Here is a 22237-nt window from a genome sequence, read left to right as displayed (position 1 = left end):
CGGGGAAGGAACCCTTGACCGGGAGGAGTAATGTATGTGTGGCGTGGGTTCGACAAAATTGTGCCATCTAAAAAATAGTGATTAATAGTTAATGTTCTTGTCAAACTTTTCTCTTAGTTGCCAAGCTTAGATTCATAAACTTTTTTTTTTTAAAGAAAATTTTACTTCTGATGGTCTTTACTACTACTATTACGCGTCCAAGCACTAATCAATTTGTGACACTAATCAATTATTTGGATTCACCCAGTTATATTGATTTCTCATAATTTGAACATATGCTATAGATCTTTACTGAAAGAATATTACTACAAAAATTTACTCCAATAAAAAAGTGTAAGTAAATAGTATAGACATAGTCATGTTTTCTTCTTCATGTCCAAAAAAATTATGATCACACTGTAGGAATTATTTTGTAAAACATGTTCATTTGAGCAACATCATATAGCATGCAATTAACAATTAAAGGCGGAATCATGCTTGTATGTACTCAAAAACAAAACATGACCATGAAATTCAAAGCCTAGTAGATTGGTGAACCAATAATCAACTCAAAAACAAAGTGAGTTGAAATTAATACCTTTGTAGATTCCTCTTTGCATAAGCAAAGGCTAATCACCCAAAGAGATAGGGCCTTCATTCCTTGCTTCTTAGATCCATGGATTTGGATGGAAGAATAGGTTCTCCAAGTTCCCAAAATTGAGAACCTCTAAGTCTCTACACCAAGGAGAGATTGGATGATGAATGAGTGACCTTGGAGGATTAGATGACTAGCTAATCACCTCCAAGGTGTTGGCCTCTTTAGAGAGAAAATGGAGAGACAATTCTCACCCATTTTCCCCAAAAATAAACCCTTATTTCACTTGATGAATATTTAGTTATAAAGTCATTTATATAGTCACTTCTTTAAGTGACCTAAATAACCAAACAACCCTAATTCATCTTCATGGCCGGCCATATAGGGATTTATGGGCTTTTGGGCTTTAATGAATCTTTATTCATTAAATTGTCATACAACTTAAGTTAATGGGCTTGACGTTCGAAGCCCATTGGGCCTTAAGGTCCAAAACTATCCCGAAGTCTTTAACGAACTTATTCGTTTGATTAATTAACATATTAATTAATCCTTGCCATAAATAATTAAACCATTCAATTAATCTTACTCATTTCATTTATTTCGTCCATCTCTACCTTACACGGTGTACGATCCATTAGGTTCCTTTTAGCGAGGTAGTGGGCGATTAAAACAATTTTACATCGATTGTGAATTGAAACTATTTTCAATTCTCCCTTTAGTGATTACACACGTTTAGGGCTTCCACAAACCATGAGTGACACCTAGCCGTATGTCATGGTTACCCAAGCTAATCAGAAGAGGTGGAGAACCTATTCAGTCTGGGATTACAAATGCAATACGGTCTTTCTCTAATCTAATACTCTTGACCACATTGTTTGGTTTGATAGTTTATTTTCTCATGTCTACTATCCAATGTGTGTCTTGTGCTTATATGATTACCTTGAATGTGATTAGGAACACATTCCCAAATCTCATTCATACTCTGGCCAGAGATTCAAATCATATCAGAGAGTATTCTCCCTCAAACAGTTTGAAGGTTAGAGATCCCTTGTTGCGCATTCACTTGTCTCCATAGCTAAGCGGCTTGACCCCAACGATGCCGTGGACACCCTCCTGGTGGGATGACTTTGACATAATCAAAGATCAAGGTCTTAACCACAAGACAACTATGATGCCTCAGGTCAAAGGACTACTTTGCATTATCCCAACCATGAGTTCTCATGTGACATGGAATATGAGAACTCTTCGTTGATCGCGTTCAGTGAACTCATTCTCTATTGAGCACCTACCGTACTTGTCTTGATGTCACACACACCAATGACTAGAGACTAATCACTCTCCCTGAGAGAAGACATAGTACGTACCGATCTTGACGGACTGTCAATGCCCAATTGGCAATCCTATGATCAGGAACGTTTAGGATGTGTCTACGAAAGAATGGTCTCAAGAATCTAACTTCATTAGATTACATTCTCCCAATCACAAATTCCTTGGACTTTATTGTTTAAGCATATAACATTTATATGAGACGGCTCAAACAATAATGTATGCCCTTTATATGTTAAACTGGATTAGTTTAACATGTGAAATGTCCGTAAAGTATCATCACATGATTGGCTTTAGGGCACATTTCCAACAATCTCCCACTTGCACTAGAGCCAATCAGCTTGATCATCAATGATGATATCTCTTCTGTAGTCATTTCATAAATGGCTGAATAGTAGGCCTAGACAGTGGATATCTATATGTGTTATCCACAGAAGCAACCTTGAGAATAACGACGTCACCATTATACATGATTCTCAATCATGTGGTTCAGTCTCTCATTTGTGTTCGGATCTTGATGAGACCTTGATTCCCAGGCTTGAGCTATCGCCCCATTAGTGTCATACACTTTCTGGTTGGAACCGAATAGAGAGTTCATAAATGAACTTTCCCATCCAAACAACATTGTTGTAAACTTCTATATGGCAATATATCTTGCATTCATAATGGAACACACTAAAGTCATTACTTTAATGTTTCCATCCAAATATCTCTTTAGTCATAATAAAGAGATATCTGTTTATCTCTTCATTCATAATGAAGAAACATCCAATGATGGATTAGATTCATAATCTAATACATTTACGCTTCCATTACGTTACTTTGATTCTTCCTCGATCTTTGAGGAATTTATCCTTTAGTATTTCTTAAATACTTAAGGACTCACTTGACAGTTGCCATGGTTCTGATCCTGGGCTTGCACTGATATCATCTTGTACCGTTCTAGGTACAACTCATATCAATGTTTTTCATACAATATGAAATACATAAATCACCTTTCTGCGTATGCATAAAGGATTCTATTTACGCATTATTTCTTTGGGAGTCAAAGGGGCACGTTCCCTTTGAGAAGGGCAACTTGCTAGTCTTACTAGAGTCATCCTTCTAATTGAAGTTTATCATCATATGAGAAACTTCCTAGCATCCATTGTCTATTATTAGGGATTGATATAATCCAATTATATCATGAAATATATCATTATAGATTTCCATCCCATGTATATAGACTATATCTCCCATATACATTCTATCTTCATATAATGTATTAAAGTCATAACTTTAACGAAGAAGTATTCTTTTCATTTCCAAAATTAATATATCATATATATTTAAATTTTTAGGAACATGATTAACTCCCACTAATCTTTTGTAAAACTAGTAAACAAAAGATTCATTTACATCTTTATGAGAAATCAAACGATTTGATCATTTTTCTCATAAAATGCAAATAGCTCCCACTAACTTGCTAAGATCCATGATGGATGGATCTCTACAACTTTCATGTCTTGTGATTCATAGTTTTAGACATATATTATCAAGACTATCTTAATAATGGTTTCGGAAACCCATATTATGTCAAAACATTGAATCACCATTTAGTTGTAGCTAACAATCTTCGAATTAATTGAAACTAAGACTACGTCAAAAATGGTTCCTTTAAAGTTAACCATTCTCTTTGATTGTAGTCACCTTAAGCTACCAATTAGCTATGAAGGTTTCATTATTTCGAGTCAAATGGTACTTTACCATTTCCTTGAGTATATATCGTATATGCACTCAATGTAGTCATAAGGATTTTCATTCTTATTTCTTTCGAATTAAGAGGTGCAACTCTATGACATAGTCATAAAGTTCAAAACCATTCAACTGAGACGGTTTTTAAATCCTTATCGACTACCTTGGAGCTTGTGGTATAGGAACTAGGTTGTTATATTTGTTGATTACTTTCTTGTCTCTCAAAGAACCCATTCTTTGAGTTCTATCTCTCGTTCATTTGCTTTTAGGCAAATCACATTGTAGAATTACAATGAACTATCCAACAAAACAACATTTGTTAGTTGGTTTATAGAAGCGATATCCAAAAGTTATTTTAAGGATATCCTACAAGATTATTATCAAACAAATATTGCTTGTTAGCACACAACCCCAAATCTTTAACATGCTTAAGATTTGTCTTTCTTTTCCAACTACATCTTATGGAGTCATGAAAATATTGGAAGATCTTCTCATTGACAATCATATTGTTTTTAGAAGTATATATCCTATATATGGGTAATAGATAACATCTAACGAACTAAATCTTATTCAAGTTCGTTCTTCTCCTAATGGAGAAATACATTATCTTATGATGCTATTTTCCTTGATATCTTTCAAGGAAACTCATCTAAAGTGTTACCTTTCCTTGGATCAAATCTAAGGAGGTAAATACTTTAGACGTCTTACTCATCAACTTACATTACTTGAATTCTTTGAAACATTTTGCAAAGTATTCGGACTTGTGTTTATTCAAAATAAACTATAGTCCAACCGAGAGTGATCTTCGGTGAATGTAATTCAACATGAGTAATATTATGTTTGTGGACAAGTGCCACTAACATTTAAGTGAATTAATCTCAACAACTTTGTGATTCTTTCTTCTTTCCAAAAGAATAAAGATTCAAACATTTTGCCTCTATACAATTTTAACAAGAAGGTATTGGATCCGGATCTAACGATCCAAAGCATCCATCTTTCACCAACTCGTAATTTATGTTTTAGAGGTATCACAACTTTAGTTGGGATTAGTCACTACCTTGCAACCTTTTGGGTTTTAAGCATCATTATTTTCTAAACAGTTAACACTACCATATTATCTCTACTATAGAGATAATTAATTAGATTACCATAATCCAATCATTGATTAATAAAGAACATTGTTTTGTCAAACAAAACATTTATCCATTTCACATAGTGACGGAATTTAGTTCCTTAAAATTGGAATATAAAGACAATCTATGTTTTTCCAATTTCTTTGGTAGTTCATATGAGGAAGTAAGTACCATCTGCTTTCGCAGAGATCTACATTTGATTCACGCTTCGAATGTGAAGTACTTTCTCTTCTCTCATTTATCTTCTACTTCTTATTAGCCACACTTTTACAACGATTGTAAAACATAGTCACTAATACAGAATCATGCATTCAAGTAGAAGAACCAACTGTTTTGAACTATTCAAGAACAATTTACAACACCTTCGAAAGGTGTGTCCTTGACACTTGCAAGACATTTCTTGCAAATACCCCTTCCAATATCCATCCTTTCATAAAGAAAGTTTGTTCCCTTGGAGTTATTTATCTTCTTTATTTGACTTTCACCTTTGACTACATTAGTCATGGTCCCTAAACTCCCACTATCTCTCTTGAAACCTTTTTTCAATTGTGTTATCACATCAAACAATTTTGGAGAGCATGTGGTTATTTTTCACTACATAGTTTACAATAAACTTAGTGAACGATTAGGATAGGGAATCAAAGGTGAAGTCCTTGCCTAGTTTCCGTCTCGTTTAAGTGGTTTATCACTTCAACATTCAATGATTCAAAATCATCATAAGTCCATGTTAATGGACTATTTTTGTCAACCAACCATTATGTTCTAAACATAATTACAAACCTTCAGGAGTTGTACAAGGCAACTCTCATTTCTTCATACAACAATTTGTAAATGAAGAATCATGGCACATTTAAGTGTTCATGCCTTTGTGCTTTCTTCTCAAGTTCTTTGTTCATTTAACAAAGAAACAAGCACTAAGTGTTTGCATTGACTAAGAGTTGTTCAAAGCAACTCCTATTTCTTCATACAACAAATTGTAATTGAAGAATTATGACATTAAAAGTGTTGTCCTCTTTATGATAGACATTTTCTAACATATTCTTCTAATGATACATTATCAATAGGAAGATTGTGAGGATGAGACTACTTAGATACATATGCAATCCTTTTAAGACATTCTTTGGGATTGTGGTACCTAAGTCCGGAAACTAAAACATTCGGTTTTGTCAAGTGTTGGATAGCGTTTGCAAATATATTGGTAAACAAATACATAACGAATATAAATTGATTGATTTTAAGCCATTTGATTCGGGTCTTTAAATCAAAATAGCACCACCCACTATTTTTGGCAAATTCCATATCCCTCATAGGAATTCGAGAGTTTTGGATGAAACTCCTAGTAGGTTATGGGAGGCTCACTATTACCAAGCCCACCTCACGATGATACGATATATGGCTAGCAACAATAATAATGAGAGAGTACGCTTACTCATTTGCAACTCATGCAAGTACCCATCTTATTTGGCCTCTAGAGAATGTAACCTCACAATGATATGATATTGGTTCCATTGCACTTAGTTAAGTTCTTCCCACCATGCTTAGTGTGTGAAGGGGTTCAAGAATAGCCTCACGATGATACGATATATAGCTATCCTCGTTGCCTACACTCACCTCATCATATGTATATGGATTCCTCCTGAGTATAAGCATGCACTGTGTACTCCCCCATGATAGGGTGAAGCCGGTGTACAAGTCATAAACGATTGGATCCCACCACGGTGGAAGGCCACGAAGAGATATTCTAAACATCTCTCGCTTATCAACTTAATATTGGTTTGGTTGAGGGTTTTAGGTCTCATCACATATAAACATACATTTTAATCTCTATTAAAACTATTTTGGTCCTATAACAACTATTGGTCCATCTCATTGTTTTAGTTGTACATAATACTCCCACTATGCTTTTAAAACGATTTTTAAAGCAAGAGTATATGATACTACTAACATAAACTTTGCATTCATTTGATGGACTACATAGTTGCCTTAGGGCCTAAGGATGATTATGAACCTTTGTTTAGATTCAACACGAGCCTTGTGTTGAACCTCGGTCTAGGAATGAAGATTGATTTTAGTTACGCGTTTAATCACATTAAGGCGTGTTGTCTTATGGGCGTTGGACCCAACTACTTCATTTTCATGCATATCATATAAAGCAAGAAAGAAGTACTTCAAAGTAAATGTGAGCTTATGCTCATTACAACATTTGCATATAACAAATTACTTTAAAGTAAAGAAGAGCTTAAGCCCTTTTACAACATTTGATCAAATCAAATTACAACCAAAATTTAATCTACACATTCCCATGGTTCAAACAAATTTGAAACGCCTTTCACATAGCTCAATTATATTAGGCTTAGGTTCATAATCACCCTTTAATTAATTAACACTTTAACTAATTAATTGAATGCAACATTTTCATTTGGTTTTTGTATCCATAAAATTGATTTAAATGGAGCTAAACAAAATGAAAATCCAATTCTCATTTAAAGAGACAAAACAATTTTGTTCTCATCCTATTTGGGCCATCTTGCAATTAACCTCAACTTTTGGGCCATATTGCAAATACAAAAACTTTTGGGGTCACTTTGTATAATACACAAAAGTCACAACTTCATGTAAATACAACTAGAACCCAAACTTTTAATAATGCAAAAACATCATTAAAGGAACAAAACAATTTGTCCTTTAGCGTTTTTGGACCTAAACGTAAAAACGTAAACTTTTGGGCCAAAGTGCAAATACACAAAAGTATCAAAACTTTATGTAATTGCATAAAAGCCCCAAAAGTACTCCCTTTGAGGGAGTGGCTGGTTTTAGGGAGGGATAAGGTTGGTGTGTGTGTTGATTTGTGAGTTTTGTCAAAAACATGCAAGTGTATGTAAGATAAGATATGTTTTTGAAATAATTCAAACACAATTATTTCAATCATCATTTATACAAATATTTAACACTTTAAATACATAATAAATCATTTAAAAACATATCACATATACTTTATGAAATAATTCAAAACTTTGAATCAAAACACCAAACCTTTTTGTTCTTGACAAGAACATCAAGAACAATGAAGAACATCCATGAAAAACCCAAATTTTTCCATGAACTTTTTCCACCCAAAAACATTCCAAAACCATTCTTACTTAAGGGAAATAACATCTAACCAAACTAGGGTACTTAGGGGTTCCAAAGAACACATTAAAACACTTTTAACAAGTCAAACAAGAACCCAAAATTCACCCTTTGATTTTGGCCGAATTTTCCCAAAAGCATGGCACCAAATTTTAGCTCCAATATTCATGCTCATATGAACAACATCTACAACATTTGAGATAGCAAATTTTCCAACAAAATTTACTTTCAAAGAAGCAAGAATAAAGCTTGTAACAATTACAACTTTTAGATCACAAACTTATGAACTACAAAACACAAAAGGATTCACCAACTACTAGACCTAGGCTCTGATACCACTTGTAGGAATTATTTTGTAAAACATGTTCATTTGAGCAACATCATATAGCATGCAATTAACAATTAAAGGCGGAATCATGCTTGTATGTACTCAAAAACAAAACATGACCATGAAATTCAAAGCCTAGTAGATTGGTGAACCAATAATCAACTCAAAAACAAAGTGAGTTGAAATTAATACCTTTGTAGATTCCTCTTTGCATAAGCAAAGGCTAATCACCCAAAGAGATAGGGCCTTCATTCCTTGCTTCTTAGATCCATGGATTTGGATGGAAGAATAGGTTCTCCAAGTTCCCAAAATTGAGAACCTCTAAGTCTCTACACCAAGGAGAGATTGGATGATGAATGAGTGACCTTGGAGGATTAGATGACTAGCTAATCACCTCCAAGGTGTTGGCCTCTTTAGAGAGAAAATGGAGAGACAATTCTCACCCATTTTCCCCAAAAATAAACCCTTATTTCACTTGATGAATATTTAGTTATAAAGTCATTTATATAGTCACTTCTTTAAGTGACCTAAATAACCAAACAACCCTAATTCATCTTCATGGCCGGCCATATAGGGATTTATGGGCTTTTGGGCTTTAATGAATCTTTATTCATTAAATTGTCATACAACTTAAGTTAATGGGCTTGACGTTCGAAGCCCATTGGGCCTTAAGGTCCAAAACTATCCCGAAGTCTTTAACGAACTTATTCGTTTGATTAATTAACATATTAATTAATCCTTGCCATAAATAATTAAACCATTCAATTAATCTTACTCATTTCATTTATTTCGTCCATCTCTACCTTACACGGTGTACGATCCATTAGGTTCCTTTTAGCGAGGTAGTGGGCGATTAAAACCATTTTACATCGATTGTGAATTGAAACTATTTTCAATTCTCCCTTTAGTGATTACACACGTTTAGGGCTTCCACAAACCATGAGTGACACCTAGCCGTATGTCATGGTTACCCAAGCTAATCAGAAGAGGTGGAGAACCTATTCAGTCTGGGATTACAAATGCAATACGGTCTTTCTCTAATCTAATACTCTTGACCACATTGTTTGGTTTGATAGTTTATTTTCTCATGTCTACTATCCAATGTGTGTCTTGTGCTTATATGATTACCTTGAATGTGATTAGGAACACATTCCCAAATCTCATTCATACTCTGGCCAGAGATTCAAATCATATCAGAGAGTATTCTCCCTCAAACAGTTTGAAGGTTAGAGATCCCTTGTTGCGCATTCACTTGTCTCCATAGCTAAGCGGCTTGACCCCAACGATGTCGTGGACACCCTCCTGGTGGGATGACTTTGACATAATCAAAGATCAAGGTCTTAACCACAAGACAACTATGATGCCTCAGGTCAAAGGACTACTTTGCATTATCCCAACCATGAGTTCTCATGTGACATGGAATATGAGAACTCTTCGTTGATCGCGTTCAGTGAACTCATTCTCTATTGAGCACCTACCGTACTTGTCTTGATGTCACACACACCAATGACTAGAGACTAATCACTCTCCCTGAGAGAAGACATAGTACGTACCGATCTTGACGGACTGTCAATGCCCAATTGGCAATCCTATGATCAGGAACGTTTAGGATGTGTCTACGAAAGAATGGTCTCAAGAATCTAACTTCATTAGATTACATTCTCCCAATCACAAATTCCTTGGACTTTATTGTTTAAGCATATAACATTTATATGAGACGGCTCAAACAATAATGTATGCCCTTTATATGTTAAACTGGATTAGTTTAACATGTGAAATGTCCGTAAAGTATCATCACATGATTGGCTTTAGGGCACATTTCCAACACACACATCGTTCTATATCCAAGAAAATTATGATGACATGCCGTTTCATATCTAAGAAAATTATGATCACACATCAGTTCGATCATAGTTGGTCTAATATGAGCCTCAAATGATCCCTTAACTGGAAAGAGCATTCCCTTGGGAAGCTAAAATTTATTATTTATCACAAATAGCATCGAGTTCTCTCACTTTAAATAAACTTTTAATTCTTCTACCAGCAACCAATAATCCGCTGTAGCACATAAATTGGATTGAGCTTTGTATCACAACCGGGTTCGAATCCCGGCAGCGGAAAAACGTTTTTCATTTTTTATTTAAATAGTTTTTTAATTCTCCTATTAACAACCCACTCTTTCGTAACTTGTAGTAAAATGAGGGCTCATTTAGAAGTACTTTTAAAATGATTGAAAGTGCTTATGATGAAAATATTTTTGAAACCAATCTTTAGTAAAAATCCAAGTAATTCTCGAAAAGTAGTTTAAGTATTTCCTGCAAGAAGCACATATCTGGTGTTTCTTCCAAAAAGCACCTAAAGTGTTTTTGGAATCCAAATATAATTTCATCAAAAACGCTTTCAGTTATTTTAAAAGTACTTCCAAATGAGCCATAAAATGGTTTGAACACCAGTATTACCATCTTTGTCGTTGATCGGAACTAGTTAACCAAATGATTGAGATTTAAAATCACACACCCTACCCAAATTAGTTGCAAATTTAGGTTCAGAAATACTCATGGTACAAATTAAGACCACAATATATGGTGAATAAAACGATAAAACAGAAGAGGTGATCAAAGCAAATCATTTAAACTTGACAGACTGAGCTGCCCGTGTCTAGGCTTGTGACTTGCGGTTTCTCTTTTCCTCGATACCCGACTGGGAAAACCTATGCCGAAGAATTTCCAAAACCTCTTCCATTTTCACGCCTTTACTGCCCAGCAGAGCCATGCCATGATAAAGCACATATGCCATCTCCGAGGCAGCACACAACCTATCTTCATTCTCCTCCAGTGTTTGGCATAGCTCGTCCGCCTCTTCCCTGTAATGAGAAAGAAAACCATGAACAATGGCTTACAAGTGAAAATAAAGAAGATAGCACATTTATTAATATAGTTTTCGACTATGACGATAACATCTATAACTCGAACCACCTAAAAGTCTGCATCCGATAATAACAAGCATGTCACTATTCTAATTCTTTTACTACATTTTTTCGAGTTATTCATAAGTTAAGAAACAAAGTGAAAAAGATTTATATCATATCTGACAAGCAATATGACATTTTGAACATCTTACCTGATTTTTTAGCACAACAACTTCTCATCAGATAGTAGACGGCGAGTCCACGAGGGCTTTCCACTCTCTAAAACTTCTAATTCTTCGTTTCGCTGGCAATTGTCGACTCTAATGAGTACAAAGTGGTCAAAGCTAATTTATGTTCTTCATCCTGTCACAATTCATTTGAATCACTTACAAAACATACTGTAAATTTGGTGCATGAGTTTTTTTTTTTAACTGATTCAATGTTGAAAACCTGTCGATGTTCCAACAAATCAAGCACTGGGGTGTAATGGCACATCTCTGACCCTGTGTGGCAGGTAGGTCCATCAAGCTTCCCAAGGTATATTATCTGAGAAATAGGTCTGAGTTAAAGTAATTGATGTAAAAAAAATATATTAGTGAGTAGGTTCCAGCTAAACTAGCCAATGACATACGACGGAGTCTCGGTCACAATCAAGGAAGATTTCTTGGACATTAATGAAATTATTGGAGGCCTCTCCCAATGACATACGGAGTCTCGGTCAGAATCAAGTAAGTAGGTACCTTTAATTGAAGATGGAGGTCCCTGTCAAAGTTGCTGGTGGAAGCATAAATAAGAGAACTGCTCTTTCTACTTAAATTGCTTCTACCATAATGATACTGGTTAGGAAAGGAAATGCGGCCCGGGGAAGAAACTCTCACAGATTGCACAGAATGCAAGTGTGGAATCGCCATTCAAATCAACTTTCATGGTACATAAATACAAGGTGAAGCCATTTGTCACCAAAAAGGACCAACCAGGGAAATAAGAACAGAAGATATCAACTTTCATAGGAATTGAAGAAATATGCGTGAGGCCCCCAAAACAAAAATCTTGAGAGGGACTAAGACAATAGAAATTATATATGCAATAATAAGATAGATCGTTCTATGTCCAAGAAAATTATAATCACACATCGTTTTATGTCCAAAAAATTATAATCACATGTCATTTCATATCTAAGAAAATTATGATCACACATCAGTTCAATCAAAATATGAGCCTCAAATGATCCCTTAACTGGAAAGAGTATTCCCCTGGAAGGTAAAATTTATTATTTATCACAAATAGCATCGAGGTCTCTCACTTTAAATACATTTTTAATTCTTCTACTAGCACCCAATAATCCGCTGTAGCACATAAATTGGATTGAGCTTTGTATCACAACCGGGTTCGAATCCCGGCAGCGGAAAAAGTTTTTTATTTTTTATTTAAATAGTTTTTTAATTCTCCTATTAACAACACTCCTTTGTAACTCGCAGCAAAATAAAGGCTCATTTAGAGCAATTCCACCGGAGTGGACTTTGCCCAGGACCCAGGACAAAAACAGGGCCAGCACCCTGTCAATCAAGTCCATCCCTTCATATTGACTAGTACCCAGCCCGAGTTGGGCTCTTGACCAGCCCAAAAGAGACTGAGACAGAAGCTGGGGAGTTGGCCTGGCACGTGCGCTTCACGCAGGCGTGGCGCGAGTGCCCGACAAGGTTTCAGAGCGCGGGCCCGCGTGCAGGCGCACTCAGTCCCCCCCCCCCCCGAGTTGGCGACGTGGCTTCCCTTCTGCCGTTGGATTTCCAACGGCTAGTTTTCTAGACCGTTGGATTTCCAACGGTAAAAAAAATTTTAAATTTTACTTTTAAAATAGACCGTTGGATCAAAGATCAACGGTCCAGGTTTTTTTCACAAAAAGTAAATAAAAAAAAAAGCCCAACGGTCATAAATATGACCGTTGGCCACGTGGCAACTCCCTAGCTCTTGGATTTGAATATTTTTCAAATCCAACGGTACAGATTAATTAACTATATTAAAATTCATTAAAAATTATTAAAAAATATAGAAAAATTATTAAAAAATACAGAAAATTTTAAAAAAATTACAGAAAATTTTGAAAAATGTTAATTTTTTTCCTATAAATACCTAACCCTCATCTTCTACCTTTACACCACATTTCAATATTTTCTACACTTTCTATACTATCTACATTTCAATATTTTCTACACTTTAAGAGAAAAAAATGTCTTCGTGGAAGCTCATTGAAGATGTTACGTTGTGTGAATGTTGAGTTCACACTACTCATGATCCGATTACGGGTAATGAGATGGATAAGCGAGAAATGTGGAGTAAAATTACGAAAGCGTTTTGCGATGTACATGGAGAAAACGCCAGAACTAGTCAAGGTCTTCAAGGTCGTTGGAAAAAACTCAACGCATCCTTTACTTGTTGGAAAAACGTCATCTCTCATGCTTTCGGTAACCTCCGTAGTGGGACAAGTTTAGCGGATCAGGTGACAATATTTTTATTTATTTATATGCATTCCACTCACATTAATATTTTGATTTATTTAATTTCGTATGTAATTTTTATGTTATTTCTTATGTAATTTTTATGTAATTTTTATTTAATTTCTTATGTCATTTTTATTTAATTTCTTATGTCATTTTTATGTAATTTATATGCATTCCACCCGTATCAATATTTTGAATTTATTTATTTGTGTTACACCCGCACTTTTTAACACTATGTTATCCCACATTTTTATAGACACTACAAGCTCAAGCATTCTACAATTCAAAGAACGGGAACAAATCATTCACTAGATGGGAATGTTGGCAAATTGTCAAAGATTGCCCTAAATACAAAATTGTGGCAACTGGTCCAGAAGTTGTCATGCACGGTATGGGTCTACATAGTTCTCCAGAACCAGACATGGCCGAACAAGAAGCCGACACATTTCAAGACACGAAAGGGACGCCTGAACAAGTGCCCGACACCCAACCGACTCGTCAGTCCCTCAGGCCCGTAGGTAAAAATGCGTCAAAGAAAAAAGGTGGTTCTTCCAAGAATGACTACACTAAATATATGGAGGAACTTGCTCGCCAAGGTGAACTGAACATGGCACGAGAAAAGGTTAGAGATGAGGAAAAAGTTGCTGTTATGGCAGCAATATTAGCAGCTACTGAGACCCGTGATGCGGCGGCTGAGAGACAAAGAGAAGTAGTTAATCGAGAGAACGAGCTGGTTAGAGAAGCACTTCATCGAGAAAATGAATTGCTTCGAGAAGAAATGATGGCTCAAGCAGATCGTGACACTATGAGCAAGTCTCTAGTAGGACTGTCTCCAAATTCTAAATATTTTTGGACATCGGAAAAAAGAGATGTCATGCGAAGGAGGCGTGCAAGAGATGCGGAAACAAGTCAAGGGGGTTCTAGCCACTTTTGTGACAACCAAGATCCTCGCACCACATATCCTAACTCGAGAGACTTTGTATAATTTTTATGTATTTTTTATGTTTTTTCTTTCTTTTTTCTTTTGAACTTTATTTAATTTCTTATGTTTTTTTCTTTTTTTAGGTTTGAACTTTATTTAATTTCTTATGTAATTTTTATGTTATTTCTTATTTATTTTTAAAACTTTATTTATTTTTATTTAATTTATTATGCAATTTTAATGTAATTCTTTATTTATTTTTAAAACTTTATTTCTTTTGTACTTTATTTAAACACATGAAATAAGATTACATAAACTCACCAAATAAATTTAAAAACAAAACACACTACATAGAATTACATAAACTCACCAAATAAATAGAATTACATAAACTCACCAAATAAATAGAATTACATAAACTCACCAAGTAAACTTAAAAACAAAACACACTACATAGAATTACATAAACTCACCAAATACATAGAATTACATAAACTCACTAAATAAACTTAAAAACAAAACACACTACATAGAATTACATAAACTCACCAAATAAATAGAATTACATAAACTCACTAAATAAACTTAAAAACAAAACACACTACATAGAATTACATAAACTTAAAAAAAATACAATTTATTCTTCAACCACAAGCCTCATTCTAATTATCTTCGCCTTCATGCAATCCCCACTGGTGCTCAATCAAGTCATTCTGGCGGGTTACGTGCCAGTAAGGCTCTTGCACATTAGTGTACCGCTGAACGATCAATTCATTGTAACGTCCATCGCGTTCCAACGGCTCGTGTTGCACTGGATCTTCGGTCCCATCATGAGCACAATAGATACGTGTTCTTGAGTTGTTCATCGGATCCGGCTCATATTTATCGACGCCATCATAATCATACTCATCTTCAACAATCATGTTGTGGAGAATAATACACGTCATCATGATGGATCGAAGAGCCTCGACATCAAACATTCTAGCTGCAGCCCTGATAATCGCCCAACGAGCTTGCAGGATACCAAAACAACGCTCGACATCCTTCCTACACCCTTCTTGACATTTTGCAAAGTGTTTTTCCTTTTCAATCTGTGGATGTGGCACTGTTTTGACAAATGTTGACCACCTTGGGTAAATGCCATCTGCAAGGTAGTATGATCCCTCGTATTGGGTACCATTAATGGTATATGTGCATCTCGGCGAGTTTCCTTGCAGCAGTTCGTCGAACACTGGGGATTGGGCAAGGACATTTAAGTCATTCTGAGCTCCTGGAACACCAAAAAAAGCATGCCAAATCCATGTATCAAATGAAGCCACCGCTTCCAAAATGATGCTTTTGGCTCCTTTTCTGTTGCCATATGCTCCTTGCCACGCACTTGGACAGTTTTTCCAAGTCCAGTGCATGCAGTCCATGCTTCCAATCATGCCAGGGAAGCCTCACATCTCACCCTTCCTCAGAAGCCTTCGCATGTCCCTTGGCGTGGGTGTACGGAGGTACTCATTGGTGTAGAGGGCTTCAATTGCAGAGCAAAACCGCATCAGGGACTCCAAAACAGTTGTTTTTCCCATCCTCGCGATCTCATCCACTTGATCTGCATATGCTCCATATGCAAGCATTCGCAAGGATGCCGTAATTTTTTGCTCGGGAATAAGACCTAGAACATGAAAAGCATCCTCCTTTTGCACAAAGTATGAATCATGGTTGCAAATATCACTCATGATTTTGTTGAACAAATTTCGTTGCATTTTAAAACGCCGTCTAAAAATATGATCAGGGAATATGCTATTGGGAATAAAATAATCTTCCAATAGATTTTTACCTCGTTTTTCCCTTTTTCTATCGAGGTTTGCAACACGTCTTGGTTTGGCTATCTGACCCACGGCTTCCATGACACGGCGGGAATGTGAGGCCTTCTGCCTTCTATGGTGATCATCCTCATCCTCCTCCATGAAGAAAGCCTCATCTCCACCTCCACTTCCACCTTCCTCGAGATTGGCCAATTCTGCCTGTTGTGCCAACAACCTTTGTTGTTGCTCCTGCAACTGTTTATACACCCTTCTTGAAGAAGACATTGTAATAAGAACTCAAGATTTGAAAACGATGAACAAGGATTCTGAGCTAAAAAGAAGGATTGAGCTTGGTGTGAGGATGGATGTAGGGATGTAGGGTTTATATGGACAAAAAAAGAAAGGATGAGGTTCTGGACAATGCCACGTGGCACTACGTGATTGGTTGAAAATCTTATCGAAATCTTGGTTAAATTATTGTAAACCGGAAGTGACACATGACGTGTCGGGATTGGTCGAAAATATTATCGGAAATCTATCCACAAAATAGTACGTTCAGATAATGACACGTGGCATGACGTGATTGGTTGAAAATCTTATCGAAATCTTGGCTAAATTATTGTACAACGGAAGTGACACGTGGCGTGTTGGGATTGGTTGGAAATCTTAGCGGAAATCTATTCACAAAATAGTACGTTCAGATAATGACATGTGGCGTGACGAGATTGGTTAAAAATTCTATCCGAAATTAAAACTATTTTATTTTTTTATTCTTTTAGACAAAATTTAAAAATATTTTAAATGGGCTGGGTGCCAGCGCATTTTGTAGGGATGGAGATCGTTTGTGCCAGCGCATTTTTTCACTAGGTGCCAATGCATTTTTTTAGGGGTGGAGATGCCTTGGCCTATTACTGTTCATTTGAGTGGATAAATGCGCTGGGTGCTGGCGCAAAGTCCTTAGGGGTGAAATTGCTCTTAGAACACTCCTTTGTAACTTGTATTGCTTCTACTTAAATTGCTGGTGGAGGTCCCTGTCAAAGTTGCTGGTGGAAGCATAAATAAGAGAACTGCTCTTTCTACTTAAATTGCTTCTACCATAATGATACTGGTTAGGAAAGGAAATGCGGCACGGGGAAGAAACTCTCACAGATTGCACAGAATGCAAGTGTGGAATCGCCATTCAAATCAACTTTCATGGTACATAAATACAAGGTGAAGCCATTTGTCACCAAAAAGGACCAACCAGGGAAATAAGAAAAGAAGATATCAACTTTCATAGGAATTGAAGAAATATGCGTGAGGCCCCCAAAACAAAAATCTAATACAAATTATATCTGCAATAATAAGATAGATCGTTCTATGTCCAAGAAAATTATGATCACACATCGTTTTATGTCCAAAAAATTATAATCACATGTCATTTCATATCTAAAAAAATTATGATCACACATCAGTTCGATCATAGTTGGTCTAATATGAGCCTCAAATGATCCCTTAACTGGAAAGAGTATTCCCCTGGGAAGGTAAAATTTATTATTTATCACAAATAGCATCGAGTTCTCTCACTTTAAATAAATTGTTATTTCTTCTACTAGCACCCAATAATCCGCTGTAGCACATAAATTGGATTGAGCTTTGTATCACAACCGGGTTCGAATCCCGGCAGCGGAAAAAGTTTTTATTTTTTATTTAAATAGTTTTTTAATTCTCCTATTAACAACACTCCTTTGTAACTTGCAGCAAAATAAAGGCTCATTTAGAAAATAAAGGCTCATTTAGAACACTCCCTTGTAACTTGTAGCACAATAAAGGCTCATTTAGAAATGTTTTTAAAATGACTGAAATCATTTTTGATGAAAATATTTTTGAAACCAATCATTAGTATAAATCCAAACAGATCCTGGAAAAGAAGTTTAAGAAAGCGCTTTTGATGAAAATATTTTTTAAAACCAATCCTTAGTAAAAATCCAAGTAGATCCTGAAAAAACAGATTAAATGCTTCCTGCAAGAAGCATATATTTGATGCTTCTTCCAAAACACACCTAAAGTGCTTTTGGCATCCAAAATTAATTTCACAAAAAACGTTTTCAGTCATTTTAAAAGCTCTTCCAAACAAGCTCTAAAATGGTTTGAGCGCCAGTACCGCCATCTTTGTCGTTGATCGGAACTAGTTAACCAAATGATTGAGATTTAAAATCACACACACTACTGAAATTAGCTGCAAATTTAGGTTAAGAAATACTCCTTGTACAAATTAAGACCATAGTATATGGTGAATAAAACGATAAAACATAAGAGGTGATCAAAGCAAATCATTTAAACTTGACAAACTGAGATGCCCGTGTCTAGGCTTGTGACTTGCGGTTTCTCTTTTCCTCGATACCCGACTGGGAAAACCTACGCCGAAGAATTTCCAAAACCTCTTCCATTTTCACGCCTTTACGGGCCAACAGAGCCATGCCATGATAAAGCACATCTGCCATCTCCGAGGCAGCACGCAGCCTATCTTCGTTCTCCTCCAGTGTCTGGCATAGCTCGTCCGCCTCTTCCCTGGAATGAGAAAATACAGAAGATAGCTCATTTATTAATATAGTTTTCGACTATGAGGATAACATGTATAACTCGAACCACCTTAAAGTCTACATCCGATGACAGCAAGCATATTACTATTCTTATTCTTTTACTACATTTTTTTTCGAGTTATTGAGAAGTTAAGAAAAAATGTGAAAAAGATTTATATCATTCCGACTCAAATTTGACAAGCAATATGACATTTTGAACATCTTACCTGATTTTTGAGCACAACAACTTCTCATCAGATAGTAGACGGCAAGTCCACGAGGGCTTTCCACTCTCTGGAACTTCTAATTCTTCTTTTCGCTTGGCAATTGTCGACTCTAATGAGTACAAAGTGGTCAAAGCCAATTTATGTTCTTCGTCCTGTCACAAATCATCTGTATCACTTACAACACATGCTGTAAATTTGATGCATGAGTTTTTTTTTTAATTGATTCAATGTTGAAAACCTGTCGATGTTCCAAGAAATCAAGCACTGGTGTGTAATAGCACGTCTCTGACCCTGTGTGGCAGGTAGGTCCATCAGGCTTCCCAAGGTATATTATCTAATAAATAGGTCTGAGTTAAAGTAATTGATGTAAAAAACAAAAAAAAAAAAATATATATATATATATATTAGTGAGTAGGTTCCAGCTAAACTAGCCAATGACATACGGAGTCTCGGTCACAATCAAGGAAGATTTCCTGGACATTAATGAAATTATTGGAGGTCTCTCCCTTTGTCCACAAGGTTGATCGCGACCGACTGTAGAATGTAGCCTTCCGTGAGGAAACTGTCATGGCCACTGCCTCCCTGTTAGCAAAGCCTTGCATCAAGATGGCTCCTGTGTCAACGTTTTGAGCTATGGCCACCGCTAAACCTTTGTCATCCCATTTTACATTGTCTAACACTGTTTCAACCTGAAATAAAATTGATGGATATTATGATCTCATCCATTTGCATATTCTATCCTAAAAATATGAAGAGGAAAAATACAGCATCCAAAACAAACTAAGTGAAGATGCATATATTACATCTATCGGCACTACAGTATTTGTCATGATATGAGAGTGATTTGTAACAAGTTTTGTACATTTACGAAACTAAGTGAAGATGCATATATATATATATATATATATCATATATTGGCACTTATACACAAACTACTAAATTCAAACAATGAAGAATCATTCTGTAATTTCAAACTATGCTGAGGGCATTATAGTTCTTTTCGGTATTGATTTCTGTAAATGCTGATGGGTTTATCGAAATAAATTCAAACAATGAAGAACCCTTCTCTAATTTCACTATGCATCATCTCGATTAGAAATATTTCTAGGACAGAATGACAACAACCATTAACCTAGTGAAATTAACTGCACAAGTAGGTACCTTTGATTGAAGATGGAGGTCCCTGTCAAAGTTGTGGGTGGAAGCATAAATAAGAGAACTGCTCTTTCTACTGAAATTGCTTCTACCATAATGATACTGGTTAGGAAAGGAAATGCGGCACGGGGAAGAAACTCTCACAGATTGCACAAAATGCAAGTGTGGAATCGCCATTCACATCAACTTTCCTGGGACATAAATACAAGGTGAAGCCATTTGTCACCAAAAAGGAGCAACAAGGGAAATAAGAAAAGAAGATATCAATTACAAACGCATCCACAATGATACCTAGGAATTGAAGAAATATGCGTGAGGCCCCGAAAGTTAAAATCTTGAGAGGAATTGATACAACGGAAATTATATCTGCAATAATAAGATAGATAAATCATGAGAGTGGTGATAGAATTTTTTGTGTGTGTGAGAGAGAGAGAGAGAGAGAGAGAGTACCATAGCAGAGAAATTCTCCAACCAGCCCCCTTCTGATTCTTATGATGCCCTAAATAAAAAAGATAAATTTACATAATTCCTTATAGAGTTCCTCCTCAGAAGCTAACATAATTCTGTCACATATTGGTTTAACTTAGTATTCATCCTGTCACATATTGATTCATACGAAACGAATACAGTTCCACAAAGGATTCATGTTGGAGATGCAAAGACAGAAGATTATATGATTTCATATTCTAATCTCCCATTGCCCTAAAAATTATTTTTGAAAAAAATATCAACCTTCTTGAGGCTCAACTGTAGCTGGAGCGGGATCCATATCGCCAGCTGCATAATCAATTTATCGGGTACCAATAATATGAACGACATATCAATGGTCGATCGAGTATATATGGATCCCAGTCCTACTCCAGCAATGTATATTCTATAAACCCAATATGAAGAGTCAGTACATCAATGTAAGTTTTTAGTTCCATAACATTGTAGAACCAAACCTCCTATGAAGGGGGTTTCGATTAAACCGGTTCAAATCTACTCCGAAAGTTCAAACCTTCATTGCAAAATGACCTCAACAACATCAGTAGCTGCCTCCCTATAATTTATAATTTACACAGAACTGAGCGCAATGACGTTCTAGGATTCATATAGCTGACCCCACTTGGTAGGAAAAGGCTTTGTTGTTGTTTGTTGTTGTATTTGAACACATTTTTTTGCAAAATTTCTATCAAGTTTCTACTGAAAATTTAAAACCCAGGCATATATTACTTAAAAGCTCCAAACTTTACACCACTTAATTACCCCAAATCCAAAGCAACAGCATTAATCAATCTTTTCTTCCAAAACCCATGATTTTTATCGGGTACCATTGAATTCTTCACAACCCATGAATTTGCAGAGATTTTTCTTGTGATTCAAAACAGGCATTAATCGGTGGGTCAATGTGAAAAAGGAAAAAACCAGGAAAGAAATCCATTTTAGTATCATATATTCATATCTCAAGCTGAACAGAAATAGAGTAAAAAGGGAAGCCTACTTGGTTGCTGCCGACGGCTGCTTGCCGAACGTTGCTGCTGCTGCTGCTGATGAAGTGGTGCCGTTTTACGACGATACAAAATATTACATATCCGTAATTAGCCTTCAACCCAAACCAACCCAACCCAAATTTTGGCCCAAATGCATTTTGGATTGAAATGACTATCCAGAAGATTGATCTCCACGCCAAATTCCAAATTTTGACATCTTAGCCCCGACTCTACCTGTAATTAGCCAACCGGTATTTCTCCTTACTTATGAGTTTGATGATATAGGTTCGGTTGTTTGGAATGTTGAATTCGATACTAATATTGGTGACAATAATTTGTTAAAACTAGTTTTGTTTTGTAAATTGTAGTCACCTTCAAATGTTTTGGAAATATGTGTAATTGTGATGAGTGACGTAATTTATTCTTTTGATATTCCTCCTGTACTGAAGAATTTTATTAGTTTGCTTAAGATTGTTTTTG

The 22237-nt window shown here is 35.9% G+C and overlaps 2 protein-coding genes and 1 long non-coding RNA gene across 7 annotated transcripts; 1 reads left to right on the top strand and 2 right to left on the bottom strand.

The window, feature by feature from the left end:
- Positions 1–10720: 10720 nt before the first annotated feature.
- LOC126615730 (histidine biosynthesis bifunctional protein hisIE, chloroplastic-like) lies at positions 10721–22011 on the bottom strand. 4 transcript variants are annotated; one of them, XM_050283612.1, is made up of 9 exons: positions 21769–22006; positions 20736–20784; positions 20577–20651; positions 20292–20476; positions 19574–19819; positions 19369–19464; positions 19131–19282; positions 18740–18892; positions 10721–10934 (listed from the first exon to the last, which is right to left on the bottom strand). In XM_050283612.1, the coding sequence occupies exons 4-9, from the start codon at positions 20460–20462 to the stop codon at positions 10883–10885; spliced, it is 870 nt and encodes a 289-aa protein (XP_050139569.1). In that variant the 5' UTR covers positions 20463–20476; positions 20577–20651; positions 20736–20784; positions 21769–22006; the 3' UTR covers positions 10721–10882. The 4 variants fall into 4 exon arrangements, with proteins under 4 accessions (XP_050139569.1, XP_050139568.1, XP_050139571.1 ...); XM_050283611.1 differs by lacking the exon at positions 18740–18892 and having other exon boundaries at positions 10721–11087; positions 21769–22011; XM_050283614.1 differs by lacking the exon at positions 10721–10934 and having other exon boundaries at positions 18526–18892; positions 20292–20471; positions 21769–22007.
- On the top strand, positions 11871–20545 carry LOC126615737 (uncharacterized). The gene is made up of 3 exons (XR_007620887.1): positions 11871–11890; positions 17370–17554; positions 20495–20545. It is a non-coding gene; the product is annotated as an uncharacterized LOC126615737 (long non-coding RNA).
- On the bottom strand, positions 15062–16793 carry LOC126615731 (uncharacterized). 2 transcript variants are annotated; one of them, XM_050283616.1, is made up of 2 exons: positions 16375–16793; positions 15062–16146 (listed from the first exon to the last, which is right to left on the bottom strand). In XM_050283616.1, the coding sequence occupies exon 2, from the start codon at positions 15977–15979 to the stop codon at positions 15215–15217; it is 765 nt and encodes a 254-aa protein (XP_050139573.1). In that variant the 5' UTR covers positions 15980–16146; positions 16375–16793; the 3' UTR covers positions 15062–15214. Both variants share the same exon structure in this region, with proteins under 2 accessions (XP_050139573.1, XP_050139574.1).
- Positions 22012–22237: the final 226 nt, after the last annotated feature.

This window comes from Malus sylvestris, chromosome 3 (genome assembly GCF_916048215.2).
Source record: "Malus sylvestris chromosome 3, drMalSylv7.2, whole genome shotgun sequence".
NCBI classification, from domain to species: Eukaryota; Viridiplantae; Streptophyta; class Magnoliopsida; order Rosales; family Rosaceae; genus Malus; species Malus sylvestris.
Note: the sequence above shows the minus strand (reverse complement) of the source record. Positions and strands in the feature narration are given on the sequence as shown.

Bases quoted from the DNA above. Each gene is read 5' to 3' on its own strand.
- LOC126615731 (XM_050283616.1), bottom strand. From the start codon at position 15,979: ATGATTGGAAGCATGGACTGCATGCACTGGACTTGGAAAAACTGTCCA.
- LOC126615730 (XM_050283611.1), bottom strand. From the start codon at position 20,462: ATGGCGATTCCACACTTGCATTTTGTGCAATCTGTGAGAGTTTCTTCC. The intron at 19,465-19,573 runs GTATGTCATTGG...CCTATTTATTAG, and splicing joins TTGATTGTGACCGAGACTCC to ATAATATACCTTGGGAAGCC. The intron at 19,283-19,368 runs GTTTTCAACATT...GATTTGTGACAG, and splicing joins ATTTCTTGGAACATCGACAG to GACGAAGAACATAAATTGGC.